At 37.5% G+C, this 14,402-nt stretch overlaps 1 protein-coding gene across 1 annotated transcript in view; it reads right to left on the minus strand.

Moving 5' to 3' along the window:
• LOC107757615 (lipopolysaccharide-responsive and beige-like anchor protein) overlaps window positions 1-14,402 on the minus strand; it is a 244,625-nt gene that overhangs the window by 103,826 nt on the left and 126,397 nt on the right. The window contains exon 36 of the mRNA XM_016575147.1: window positions 7,728-7,894. Coding sequence (XP_016430633.1) covers window positions 7,728-7,894 — 167 coding nt within the window. The remainder of the gene's footprint in view (window positions 1-7,727; window positions 7,895-14,402) is intronic.

Here is a 14,402-nt window from a genome sequence, read left to right on the forward strand (position 1 = left end):
ATGATATAAATACTGTTCGGTTTCTGGCACAAACCGATTGTTTCGTGTCTTAGGACATCAATGTGTCGTCACGAGCCGTAGGGTTTAATTTGGATTTGTCTGTGCATGTTTTTTTTACTCTCATAGATTTTGTTACCATTGCCATGCATTATACGACTGATAGACTGCAACGGTTAAAGTTAAAAATCATCAAATGTGTTCTACTGAAGAAACAAAGTCACCTACATCTTGGATGCCCTGGGGGTAAGCAGATAAACATCACATTTTCATTCTTGGGTGAACTATCCCTTTAAGATTCTTTGATGAATAGAAGATCAAAAGAACAGCATTTATTTACTTACCGACCCTAAACTTTTGAATGGTAGTGTATATCAATATTGGCTGAGAAATTCCTCTAAATGAACATAATGTAAAGACATTATTGTGGCAAACAAGTAAAACACTGCATAGACATTATAAAGTGGCTTTAGAAGTAAATATATTGTGATTCAGCTTCCAGGTGAAAAACACCTACCAGGTGTGACCCAATGACATTTACTCCAGACATCCCAAGAATATTCCTGAACTGCTAGTTTTTTTAAGAAATGATGCAAATCTTTTTTGCAGGTATGTGTCCTGTTGCATTAAGAAAAAAAAAACTAGTTATAATTCTATACAGTATGTAATATAGTCTGTGTTACAGTATTAATTAGAGATAACACTATTTAAGGTTGAGTCAATTTACCCAGTATTCAGTAAACTGCACTGATTCGCATCTCTTATTTTCAGTATCTTCTGTAAAATGATATTGGTGGATGAAAGCCAGAGCGTGGCGGGCTACACGCGTGATGGCTTGTGGTGGGAGAGAGGTAACGGAGTGCTTGTGTAGCTTTGGTGAGAAGGACAGCAGGGTGCTCTCACAACAGCCTGAGCATCATTAACCAGTAGAGATGATGTATGACTTGCATTACCTACACCAAATGTGACGATGTTAATGAAGCATCTCAAACAACACCAAATGAGAACCTATGGTGTGTGTGTGTGTGTGTGTGTGTGTGTGTGTATGACTGAGGGGGCAGAACCTTTGTCCATCTATTGTTATGCATGACAGAATTCAGCACTCCCGTGAGAACAGGAATGTTTGTGTGTTTGTGGAACAGAGAGAATAAGGAAGATGGGTAGAAATCCTATTATGTAATTTTCCTTAATATTATATCTCTAAAATAGTGGTCATCAACTGGTTTCGTTTCAGGACCCAGATTTGAACATCAAGTGCTGGACTAATACAGTACGAAATTTATATCATATAAAATGCAACAAAAATACCCAACACAGGCTCACTGAAAATATGAGTGTTTTAAATCTATGTTGAAGACCCATCTCTTTTCTGCTGCTTTTAACTGTTCTTAGCTACATGGGGTTTGTTTAATGTTTTGTTGTGTGTGTGTGTGTGTGTGTGTGTTTGTATATATGTTTTGTAATTTTGGGTTGTGTTGTTTTTAAACGTGCTATAGTGATTATGTGCCTTGTTGCACGTTTCATGGCAGTTTCAAAGTGAAATGTCCAGTGAGTGGCGCTAAAACGCGCTTTCAATACTTGACTGTGGCCACGTTTTTATTACGTTGGTTCAGGTACTGAGCAAACCTACTGTGTTAGAAAACCCATGCATATGAAGCTGGATATGTGATGCTAATGTTCAAAAGTATCAGTTTTCAATTCTTGCAGCATGTTAACATTGTTTTGAAGTCATAACATAATATTGTGCAAGGAATTGTGAGAAAATGAGGCTTTCTTCAAAACTCTGGACCTGTAAATCATACTTTGTGTGAAAAGGAATAAAAGCTGTCAGATTTTTACTGCCTCTAGTGTTCATTTCAACTGGAAACTGCAGCGATTCGTGTGTATAGTTACGTTTTTTGAGTTTTGGATAAACATAGGTAGTGGCATGTATTTCCAACAAGCCTGGGTAGAAAATAACCTTGAAATTAAACATAGGCCCATTAATATGCCAAATTATTAACATGAAAAACATTTTTTTTAAAAAAAGGCCTTGACAGGTGCAAAGAATAGCACACTGGATCCTCTGTCTGTTATATACAACACTGTTACTCCAACAACTGCTCAGAAATGCCCCAATCCTCTGTTATTAGTTCTAAAGTGATGCATACAATTAAGGTTTGGACTGTTTCTAAGCAAAATGCTAAATTGTAAGAAGTTCTATATACCCAAGAGGGTTTTATGACTCAATAAATAAATAAACAAACAGACAAACATAATAAAAATGTCTTTGAAATGTAACATATCTTAAAAACTTGTCGAAATACTGCCATTTTTCCTAGAGAATCATCATGCTACAGTGCCCAGTGTTCCTCAGCTTCTGATGGGCAGGGCATGAAATGACAAAGCACAGGATAAAATAGTAATGCTAATATTGATAGTTTGTCCATTACAGGTCAGCTAACTGTCCTCTGGAACAGTTACAAAGCTGTTAGTTTCGATTTCACAAGGCCGATCAATACGCGGGCATACTGTTTCAATTTTGCCTGCATTGATTTTCTCTATAACACCACAACCCTGCCGCATTCATCTCTCTGAAAGAAGGGAAGATTTGATTTACTGAAGAAAAATTGGAGTGCACATCACAAAGGTTTCTTCCGGCGTGGGTTCCTGACACAGAAAAGATGGATGTCCCCAGGCAGGGGTGCCTCCAGCCCCGAGGAGCTCCATTAGAGATCACTGGAGCTGCTGCTGGAAATGACTCGCATTAGAGGAGGAGAGAGAAAGAATGAGAGAGAGATAGGGTGTGATGGTGGGAAACGAAAGTGAGAAAACAGATAAAAAAAAGAGAGAGTGCAAAAGAAAGAAGAGCACAAGAATAAGCAGGAGTCTTAAGAACAACTGCCCCCGTTTCTGATAAAACCTGGTATTTCTTCAATAACTGGCACTTTTCACAAAGAGAATAAAAAACAGGGTGTGAAACTCTTAAAAACGGCCATTTTTGGTCTTTCAAGAAACGGTCAGTAGAAGGTGGTGCAAAAATGCTGATTGTCAATGTTGAGTGTTTCCCAATCTTTCAACCCTGTTAGCATGTATTTAATATCTAAATAGAGTTATCTAAATAAAAACCCTAATTAGTGTGATTGGTATTTCCAAAACAGGCAATACAATAAAAAAAAAAGTATTTTTTGGGGGCAGAAAATGCTGGTTTGGAATTACTGACAAACTTATATTTACTATAAAAATTGGTGTGATCGGTATTTTCAAAACGGGTAAAATCTATAAAATGCAAAAAAAATAAAAATAATAATAAATAAATTTTACATTTTTGGAAGCAAATGTTAGTTTATAATTTGTGATGCATGCATATTTACTATAAAAATAAATATTTTTTAAAAAGTTTCTACAATAACTTTGGTAACAGGGTCAAAAGTTTTTGTTTTTCATTCTGTATCAGGTTTCCCTTTTTTGCAACCTTGTGACCATGTATTGAATCTAAAAAAAAAAAAAACATTGATGTGATTGATTTTTCCAAAACAGGCAAAAGCCAGAAAATGTCAAAATAAATAAATAAATAAATTGTAAATTTTTAGGAAAAAATGTTACGTTTACTGATGCACTTATATTTACTATAAAGAGAAAATTCCTACAGTACCTTGCACAACAGGGTCAGAAAGGTTGAGTTTTATGAAGGCAGACAACACTACAAATTGTGTAAAAGCCAGGAGAAAAAAAAAAAAAGATGTTACTTCCTGGGCATACAAATTTTGATAAAAACCATACAAAACTGTAAAAGAGGGGATAATGCTTGTACACAGCCAAACAGCACACATTCTCTAATGGTTTGAACAAAATGAGCAACCAAAGATTATCTCATTCACAGAAACTCTTAAACCATAGTTTGCTCTTCATATCTGTGAGCTTGTGCACTACAAAAATATCCCCTTCTTTCACGCCGTCTATTCTTCATTTCATTTGCTTTCATCTTCCTCATCTTCTCCCTGACAGTGTTTGAGGGTGTGGAACTGCTCTGAGCGCAGGAGCAGAGTGAATTTCCATGCTACATTAGTCCCACCATCAGAATGCAATGAAGAAGAATATGAGAGGAAGACTCATCTGTCCTGTGAGACTCCCGCTCCTCCTCCTCTCTATCATCTCTCTTTCGGCCGACCACTTTACTGGCGTGTCATCTACATGAAAGATCATCTGTCTCTTGACCCAAATAAACATGACCACACTGATGAAACTGAAAAAAGAGAGGGAGAGAGAGGAACGGCAGGAGGCAAAAGAAAGAAAAAAGAATGCTATCAGCAGCCTCATTTGTGGGCACCGTGTTTATTTTGTCTGGTTTTGGCAGACGCTAGCGGCACATGTTCAGCTGCTTCACCAGACGAAAGACGACAGGTGGATGCATCTGTCTGTCAATCTGAGATCCAATCAAAAAAGAAGGGTCATGGACAGCGCAGAATGGGACAGTCCCAAATCAGCAAGTGGAATATGTGTGTATGTGTTGGTATATGTGTGTCTTTTCCTTTGTTAGCCGCAGTGCAAAGCCCCATGGACCTCTCTGATAATGCATCCACGAGCGAGAGAGGGAGGGAGCACGTGAGGAATGAAAGCAGGAACGAGAGAAAATCACCTAACACCTCAACTCTCCTGAGGACGAGGCTGCTGTAAGCTGGATATTAAGACACAAATTGCATTCAGGCGGGTCAGTAGGTGTCAGATGATATTAGATGCCTGCCATGAGGAAACAACAACTACCATCAGCCGGGAAGGAAAATAATATTTTCATTTTCAGCCTTTTATTGAATGGAAACTTTGGGGAATATGTCTTTAGAGGGGGGAGCTAGCGGGCTTGCAAATGTAACACTCCCAACAAAAGGGTGTAATCATGGCAGCTGAGTGCTCTTTGAGGAATCTGATTTAATTTCCAATGAGGAGAAAAACAAGATTTCGCTGTGTGTGTGTGTTGTCTCTCAACGCTTCAATGCGGTTGTTTTCTTTTGTTATCTAAAACGGTGGATGTGTGTCATTTCGAATGGTTTTACAGCAAAACCAATGCAAACAAGTGGAAATCTCTATGAATATGGTGCACTTTGGTGTCCCATGACTTTTTAAACAAAGCATTAGAGGCACAGATCCTATCAATTTATTGTGACAGCTAATTGATAACTATTATCTAAAACAGTCGCATCTGAATTTGGTCTGAATTTGATTTGAGGTCTTAATCTTCTTGATATGCTGATATCAGCATTTAATATAACAACCCTTATGTGTTGACACAATCTGTGGAACTGATATTCAATTTATTGCTGTAAAAATATTTGTACAAATAATTCTAAGTCATTAATTCATTAAAAAAAAAAGTATCTGTGTTCCACATCTTGCATCCAACCCTGTTATCACATGATTTTCACCCAAAAAGTAGCATCTCAAGAATTCTGTTGTCCTGTCAAATGCATTTGTCAACCCTGTTATCCAATATATAATATAATATTATATCCAATACATAATACACATTGTTATAATATTGAATTATTTTTCTTTGCTCCCAAAAGCTAGCTCCCGCCACATAATAGTTTAATGTAAGCTAAATCGCCATTTCCCATTGCAGATATTCTGTATTTGACAAACATTGTGTAATTATGATGATTTTTGAATTTTTATTGCCAGAAATTACAAATCACGCCATTTTAACCTGCATTTAGATAAAAATGGCAAACTTTATCTTAAAAATATTTTTTTACAGACTCAATCACCATTTTTACCCTTTTTGTGGTAAGTTCCAAGTGAATCACTCCCTTCCAGCTTTTCAATCCATGATTAGATGTGAAAATAACCCAGTGTACACATGCAGCTGCAAGTTGCATTTTGCAGTGTGAGTGTGTGTCCCTTCTTTTACTTCCAGATGTTGTTCTCTCTTCTGTAGTTACCGATCCCCAGCTCTCCAGCATTTTTGCCCATGACCTTCTGGGTAATTGAGCAGAAGTATTGATGTAACAGCAGGGTCTGATTGTGATTTATTAAACACACTCTGAGACTGTGCCAGCGTCACCACGCGCCCATCGCATGCTATTACAAAAGTCATCAATAGCTCTGCTACATAAAGGCCAGTAATGGGGAGAGAGCCAAGAGAGAGAACAGAGCGCCCTGCCATTATATGACTGCAGAATACTGAGAGGAAAGAACAGAGACAGAGAGAGAGAGAGAGAGAGAGAGAGCACAAAATCTTGATACAACAAACCACAGACAGGTCTCCAAAGCTCCAGAGAACACATTTTACAGGACAAAGGACAGAAATTGAACTACAGAGTCAATGAGCTTCTTGGGCAACAAACTAGATTAGAGAAAAGCAGTGCATGACTGCTTCATTACGGGATATTTCTGTGTGTTTACAGAGATAAATATAGCTCCTTATGTTTCCTTCAGTAATGGCCAGGTAGCATTAACTGGCTTTCATCCCATTCCAACAGCAATGCATCACACACAGAAACCGAAGCAATAAGACATAACCCAGGTTCAGAACCCTGACTGTAAGACTCCATTAGAGCCCATAATGGGCAGAAATGTAGGTTTAGCATATCGTGAGAGAGGTAAATAATATGAGGTCTAATGATTACGGATGATTTGGTATGGGGTACAGTAGGATGCAGGTGTACTAATAAACAGAGAGCTGAACTGTGCTGGGAAAAGATCCCACACCTATCACTACAGACATCTGTTCACAGACCACCTGATGCATGACCCCCCCCCCCCCAAAATATTGAAAAATAAAAATAAAATTGGTATTGAAAACAACCGTGACATTTAAAAAAATATATATATATTGCATGTTAATGCTATACAACATAATTTCATAAATAATTCAGTGCCAGTACCTATGGTTGATACTCCAAGTAGTAGCAGGTATTGCACCTTTACGCTTATTGCTTCCCAATATAACATGAAAAATGAAGTAGTAATAGCACAGGACGATGAAAACGAAAAAGAAGTAGCAGTATGCAGCTATTATTGCCATACAAAATTATGATTATGACCGAGACACTCATATTTTTAGTTTAATTCATTGGCCAAAAAACAGAAAACACAACAAAATAAATACAATTAAAGAAAGAAAGAAAGAAAGAAAAAGAAAGAAAGAAAAAGAAAGAAAGATGAATTTGACTGATGGCATTATTGTATCAACTCTAATATATTGTATTATTTTCTATATAATTTCTACAGATATCATGATCATTTTGTTATTGTGAATTCTTTTGGCCACAATAATCAAGCAGTGAAAATCCGATATTGTGACAGCCCTAGCACTAACCGTAATCACCAATCTGATTAGTTGGCTTTATCCTAAGTTCCAGTAAGAAAGTAAATCTGGCTGTAAACAAAGTCAGGTTAAAGGGTATAGTTGATGATGACAGAATTTTCCTTTTTGTGAAACCAGTGTGAAACAATAATGCTTTTGAGGAAATACGAATCACTGGGACATTTGCGGTATAATCAATTTCAGATAATCCCGTCCTGAAACAGCAGGTTGGTCGCTTTACAAGTCAGTCAGGCTGTGATCAGCATGCTTTGCCAGAATAAGCTGGCAAGCTTGTCTACAAACCAAAATTCTTGCAAGTTTTGTTTACTTCTGTAGCATTACAAGTGTTCACTTCATTTTCAAGATAACGAAGAGTAAGGTGGTGAATATATATAATAATATGGTGTCAGCAGCACATTTGGTCCAAGTCATATAACTGAAGTTGTACCTGAAAGTAGAGCAGCCCCAGGCTCCGTGCTTATCTGTGAGGATGTTCACAATCTTCTGGATGAGCTGGGTGGACGTGACGTGATCCCGGTACTTGGCGGCCCTGATCAGGTGATCGCACATCTTCTCCTCATCGCGTTTCTCAGCGGCATACTGAGCACATTGAGACTGCAGACAGAAGAAAACAGCTCTTGTGAGTAATCATGCTCTTATATGCATTCATTCAATCAATGAAGATATTAAACCGTTCATTCAAAATATCTATCCCTATTTGTGACCCTGGACCACAAAACTAGTCTTAAGTGTAAATTTTTCGAAATTGAGATTTATACATCAACTGAAAGCCAAATAAATAAGCTTTCCATTGATGTATGGTTTGTTATGATAGGACAATATTTGGCTGAGATACAACTATTTGAAAATCTGGAATCTGAGGGTGCAAAAAAATCAAAATACTGAGAAAATCGCCTTTAAAGTTGTCCAAATGAAGTTCTTAGCAATGCATATTACTCATCAAAAATGAAGTTTTGATATATTTACGGTAGGAAATGTACAAAATATCTTCATGGAACATGATCTTTACTTAATATCCTAATGATTTTTGTCATAAAAGAAAAATCAATAATTTTGACCCATACAATGTATTTTTGGTTATTGCTACAAATATCTCCGTGCAACTTAAGACTGGTTTTGTGCTCCAGGGTCACATTTAAAAGCTACAATACAAACTTGTCACATACAAACAAGTTGAAGGCACAAGTGTGTTCCTGTGCTACTTTTATCTGAGAAGAATGCTGTCTATCAGAACGGGTGAAGAAAACAAAGCACACTACATCATTAGAGTGTGTGTTGACGCCTCAGCGTATGAGTGTGTGTGTGTGTGTGTGTGTGTGTATGCGGTAACTCCATACACACAGGAAACAAATGGAACTCTGGGTCATTTCCAGGCTGTTGTCACAGTGATTAATAACACTGGACATGTATTTGCTAATGCCTTTGGGCTACGCTAAAAAATGTAGAAACTACCCATAATGCACAAGGAGACATTTTTCTTTGTCAGAATTTGTTATTGAACTCAAATGCAATCCTTTAACAAAGCACCTCGCACTGCAAATGTCCCTCTGATAAAACTTCAATTCTGTTTTTATCTGGTACTACCCAAAGTAGAAAAGTAAATGAATAAGCCGTCCTCTGTGGAAACCAATGTCCCAATCAGAATCAATAAATCAGGAGATGAGTAACAAAGCTGGTGAGATGCTGGAATGAATTCAACCCACAATAAGCGAAAACAGCCCACCAAGCGCAAAACAACATGGGTTCGTTTTTTTCCCGGTGCCTCTTATCTGATTCTGATGCAACGTCTAGCAAACAGCAATCAAGCGGAAAGGTTACGGCAACCACTAGAGCTTGTTTTAATGTAATTCCCTCTGCTTCATCCATTGCGTGTTATGGCCCTAAATTAAATTAGCTTTGGACAGCACCCGCCTCAGACAACAAATACAGTGAAGGCAGATGCCAAAGCCTGCCTCGGCAAAGTTAGTGGTAAACGCTCCAAAGTGCCTTCTAATGGGCCCTCCTCTCCAATTTGAGGATGTATGACAGAAAATCCATAGAGATAAATCACATTAGGGGGGCTTCCCTCTCCTAATTATCAATCTGTCTCATTTCGCTGTTCTTAACTCTGCAGTGACCTTAAAGCCATGAGAAGAGGACGGTGGAATAAAAGAGAGATAAAAGGCAAAGGGTGAATCTTTAAATGTGAACCTATTTGAGTGTCTAGTGTAACAAAAGAGCGGGAATAAAGGAACGGAAAGAAAGACAGCGATTTGTCTCTGTTCGGCGTGGAAGGTCACGTCTGGGTAAGAAATGGAAAATTCTAGATGGGTAACATTCGTTTTGATGAAAGAATGGAGGAAAGAAAAAACAAGCAAAAGAACGGGTTTGACAACAATAAAAGGTGCACATAAATATTATTAATGACTTATGTAATCAAATACTTTTTTACATATTGTAATATTATTTTTATAAGACCTTTTAAGTTTGTAATATTTAGAATTTGTAATATTCATTGAAATAAACCGTTTTGAAGTTTGTTCTGAAGGTGATTTCTGAATCAGAAACAAACATAGCAATCATCCATATTTTTTTCATTGTTCCCTTCAACGACTGATTAACACATTATTAATTAGCCGTCATGAGTTCAAACACTTTGGCATAAACAGGCACTTTATCAACTAGTGTCAACGGCACCAAATCCCTGAGCTCCATAATGGGCTTCGTAATTTTCATGAACTTCCTGACAAATGGCTTCCTTGCAGCTGAACATACAGGCTGCATTATAGGAAACATTCAGGTGAACTACACAGCAGTGACATTATCATCACGTTTGGGGCTGTAATTCTGAAGTGACGTCATAAGACTTCTGGAAACCCTACAAGGTGAACTTAATTCAAAGGGTCTTGCACATGTTTGGCAGTCCACTGAAGAGGGAAGCACAATCTGCAGTCACAGTGTGGCTGAAGCTGAAGCCATAGAGGCAGAGAGAAAACTATTAAAGCAATGTGTTTATGACTTCAGACAGAGTAATCATCCACATCTCCAAATGTTCTGTGTTCTGGAGAACTGAAACGGACAGGGTCAGCACTCATTTCCTTCAACGGACTACACCCATGACAAAACATTAGAGCCATATTATTGTAAAAAATCTGTATCGTCTACAGTAGTCTAGAACTATTTATTCAGCACTTCAATAAAGGTCCAAATAAAATGCATATTTTGGAGTTTGACAAAAGTAGGCAACTGAATTAACAAGATATGTGACCCTGGAGCACAAAAACAGTGTTAAGTCGCTGGGGTATATTTGTAGCAACAGCCAACAATACATTGTATGGGTCAAAATTATCGATTTTTCTTTTATGCCAAAAATCATTCGGATATTAAGTAAAGATCATGTTCCATGAAGATATTTTGTAAATCTCCTACTGTAAATATATCAAAACTTAATTTTTGATTAGTAATATGCGTTGCTAAGAACTTCATTTGGACAACTTTAAAGATGATTTTCACAATATTTATATATTTTTGCTCCCTCAGATTCCAGATTTTCAAATAGTTGCATCTCGGCCAAATATTGTCCGATCCTAACAAACCATACATCAATGGAAAGCTTATTTATTCAGTCATTTGTATAAACATCGATTTAAAAAAATTGACCCTTATGACTGGTTTTGTGGTCCAGGGTCACATATTTAAAATGTATTTAGTCCAAATTTGAAATCAAAAACAAATGGGAGCTGTTAAATTTAACATGATTAAACATGTTTAACACCTTTTTTTCAGTATGATCTGATTTGTTTAAAATCACATACACGCACACAACTCACTTCGTGCTGTAGCAGAGCATCCATTTACTAGTAAATCATTGAGAAAGACTCATGGGTAATTTATTAATAAATCAATCCTGGTTGGGACATTTAACAAAAGTAGTCATTCACATCTTAGTTGATCATGATGAAGCTCAACTTCTTATGTGTTGTGTCAGAGTCTGCTAATTATATGTTGGAGCATTATTTGGTTTTATAGTAATATTTGCTGCATGTTTCCACTTGTAGAAAGCTGCAGAAGTAAATAAATGAACAATACCATTGACAAGAATGGTAGCCCCCTTTATGTCTTTTTTAGAAAAAGAGTATTTCAACAAACTGCATTGGTTTCTGAAATCTTCTGAATGTGTGGCAATAGGTTTCGGTATAAAATCCAGGCCTATTGTTGTATAGGCCAGTGGAACAAAAATCACTTTTAAATACGTTTTTCACATTCAGAATTAATAGGGAACTAAAGCAAAACAACATACCGATGACTACTATTTTCCAGTGTTAGCAGATCCCAACGTTTCCTTGTAACAAGATATGAACAATCATGGGCTGCAGGTTTACCCTCTCCTCCCTAAACAGGGTAGCAAGTTTAAACAATATAATCATCATCTGCCAGGGACCAGAACTCATTATGTTGCGGAGGATATGCACGCGCCACTCAGAGAAACAAAATGAAAAACGAACGTACGCCATGTTCGTCGGCCAATCAAATTCGAGAGATTTTCATTGCACTTGATCTTTTGACCCACTGTCTTTCCAAATTTAAAGCCGCAGCGTAAAAATTACAGCCAGGGGAATTCAGACAAAAGCAAGCTGGGAAAGTGAAAAGTGACAACCAAGAAAAATGACGGCTTAAAAGTACAATAGCGAACAAAAGTCACAGAATGACAAAGGCTGACAGGCACTTCAATTCTGGAGCGATACCGCTGTCAGCCAACGCCTCTCTGTATTGATTTCCCTCCATCCCATGTTCCCTCGGCGATAGATGGAGCAGGAATCTAGTGTAAAGCAACTAGAGAGACAGAAAATGTTACCACCTCCTTCCCAGAGTCAGGGTGACCATCAAGGTTAACACAGGTGTAACAACTTATCAAAGCATCTTTGGCTTCTCTCTTCCCCTCCTTCATTTCGTGCTTTTAATGGACTAGTCACAATGCGTAGATGGCAGATTCTTCATCTTTCCTCCCACCCCTTCTCCAAAAAAAAAAGGCATTTATTTGGATCCATTACTCTACACGGGCAGCTGACTCCTGCAACTTCAAGGTCACGCCGTGTGAGAAATTGTAGGAATTAAGTGTCCTTTGAGGTGAAAAATAGTCAAATGAAGGAGATGTGCGGCGAGTGAAAAATGAACACGTCTGCCGGCAGGCGACGAGGAGCAGGTGTGGATGAATGTGAATGCGGGATAATATTTTTACTTCTGGTAAATAAGGGAAATGCATTTGGTCCTGAGCCCAATGAACAAAAAACTACAAGCAAACCGTCACTGTTGGGAGGGTGATAACACGGGTCAAATGAACAGTATGAAAAGATATCTTCACAATATATATATATTTTTTATATATATATATATTATAATCGTATTATTTCCAAGAGCCATTGTGATTTCTGTCTATATTTAAAGCTGAAGTGTGTAGTTTTTCCCAAGTTAAAACACTTCCTCCTATCCCAGCTGAGCAGGCAGAACACAAAATGACTGAGGGTTATTATTATTAATATTACATGCTAAATACCAATAATACCCAGAAAAAGTTTTAATGCATAATGCAGGACTTCTAATTATAAACAAGTCTGAAATACACCATGACTCTTATTCTGATATGTCTATATGCTGCATGCTTTCAGTTGTTGATTTAAAGAATAAATAGGCACTCTTACAACCATCTACAACATATTACAATATAAAAACCATAAAGTAAACAATTATAATTCACCAACAGTAGAACATAAGCAAGCGCTTGGCATACAGTAAATGCGCAGTCTTCAGCGATTGCAAACTGCTCTGAAACTGTGAGCACCGTGATTTGACTCTGAATGTGCAACGCTCACATTTATTTCATTAAATCATAGCCTTTTGAAGTTTAATAGTCACATTAGGCTATATTGCGACTATTGTTTTTCCTTCTCCAAATTTAAGACCTCTTAAAATGACAATTATTACATTTACGGTACCATTTTAGATACCTAAGACTTTATAATCTTAAATTTGATTAAACTGAATTTAAGACTTTTCAAAGACCCCCAAGGAACCTTGAAATAATCCCACTTTTTGCAATGTCTATTCACAATAATGCAATGTCAGAATTATCTGTATATCTATATTTCTGAGAATGTTGTCAGCATATATTGATTATTCTATCAATCAAATGACATATCATTATTTTGATTACAAATTCTACTACTAAAATAAAAACAAAAAGGTATGCGTCTAACCCTTCAGTGTTGTAAATGTGAATGTAGTGAGAACGACAAGGAGCAGAAGAGTGCTGGGGACGAGATACAGTATAATGAATGACCTGCTGCACTGCCATCACCTGGGGAATTAATTATAGCAAGAAGAAGAGAGGACAGAACAAGGGAGAGAAAGAAAGAGCATGTACGAGTGTATTCCACAAAGCCATTATTTGCAGTAAAGATAGCTGCTGACTTATCAAACAGCACAAGTGTAACCTTACTGAAGCTCTAAGTGAACATCATTTAGATGAGCTTTTGTTTGGCTAGTACAGATAACCGTCAGAGGCTGGAGGAATAGTGAACACGCACGCTGGAATAATGCGAGGTCATGAGTCTCATTTCGCAGTTGATGTCATTAACTCCTAGTCTCCTCTTACAGAAACACAGACACTAAACGCTAATGAAGTGGCCCATCACCTCTCTTCACACACACTTCAGTCGGGAGTCAACTCGATTACACTCCATCACTTCAATATCAAGTAAAAGCTAACAAAAAAAAGCAAGAGAGTGAAAGAGGGAACAATGACCTCGTTCTATCACATCCGAGAGATCTGGCCTTGTGGCCCAGTATCCTCCACATTTCATTTCTAATAAAGAAAGACTCTCATTAAAGAAGGAAGTCACTCTCTTTCCCTAAATCTGTCATTTCTTTTCTCCCTCGCAGGTATCGGCCGCCATTGTACAGTTGTTACCGGAAAAATCTTTTCCGTATTAGGGATCCTATTAGAAAGAGAACACTAAAAGATAATTGGATTTCCAGCGGTTATCTCTGTGTCCGTCAGGACCCTGCTGTCCCTGTAATCTCACTCTCAAGGGGTAAAGATAACTCAATCCCAGAGTGGATGGAT

The sequence above is a fragment of the Sinocyclocheilus rhinocerous genome, unplaced genomic scaffold, assembly GCF_001515625.1.
Source record: "Sinocyclocheilus rhinocerous isolate Xijiao unplaced genomic scaffold, SAMN03320098_v1.1 scaffold323, whole genome shotgun sequence".
NCBI lineage: Eukaryota > Metazoa > Chordata > Actinopteri > Cypriniformes > Cyprinidae > Sinocyclocheilus > Sinocyclocheilus rhinocerous.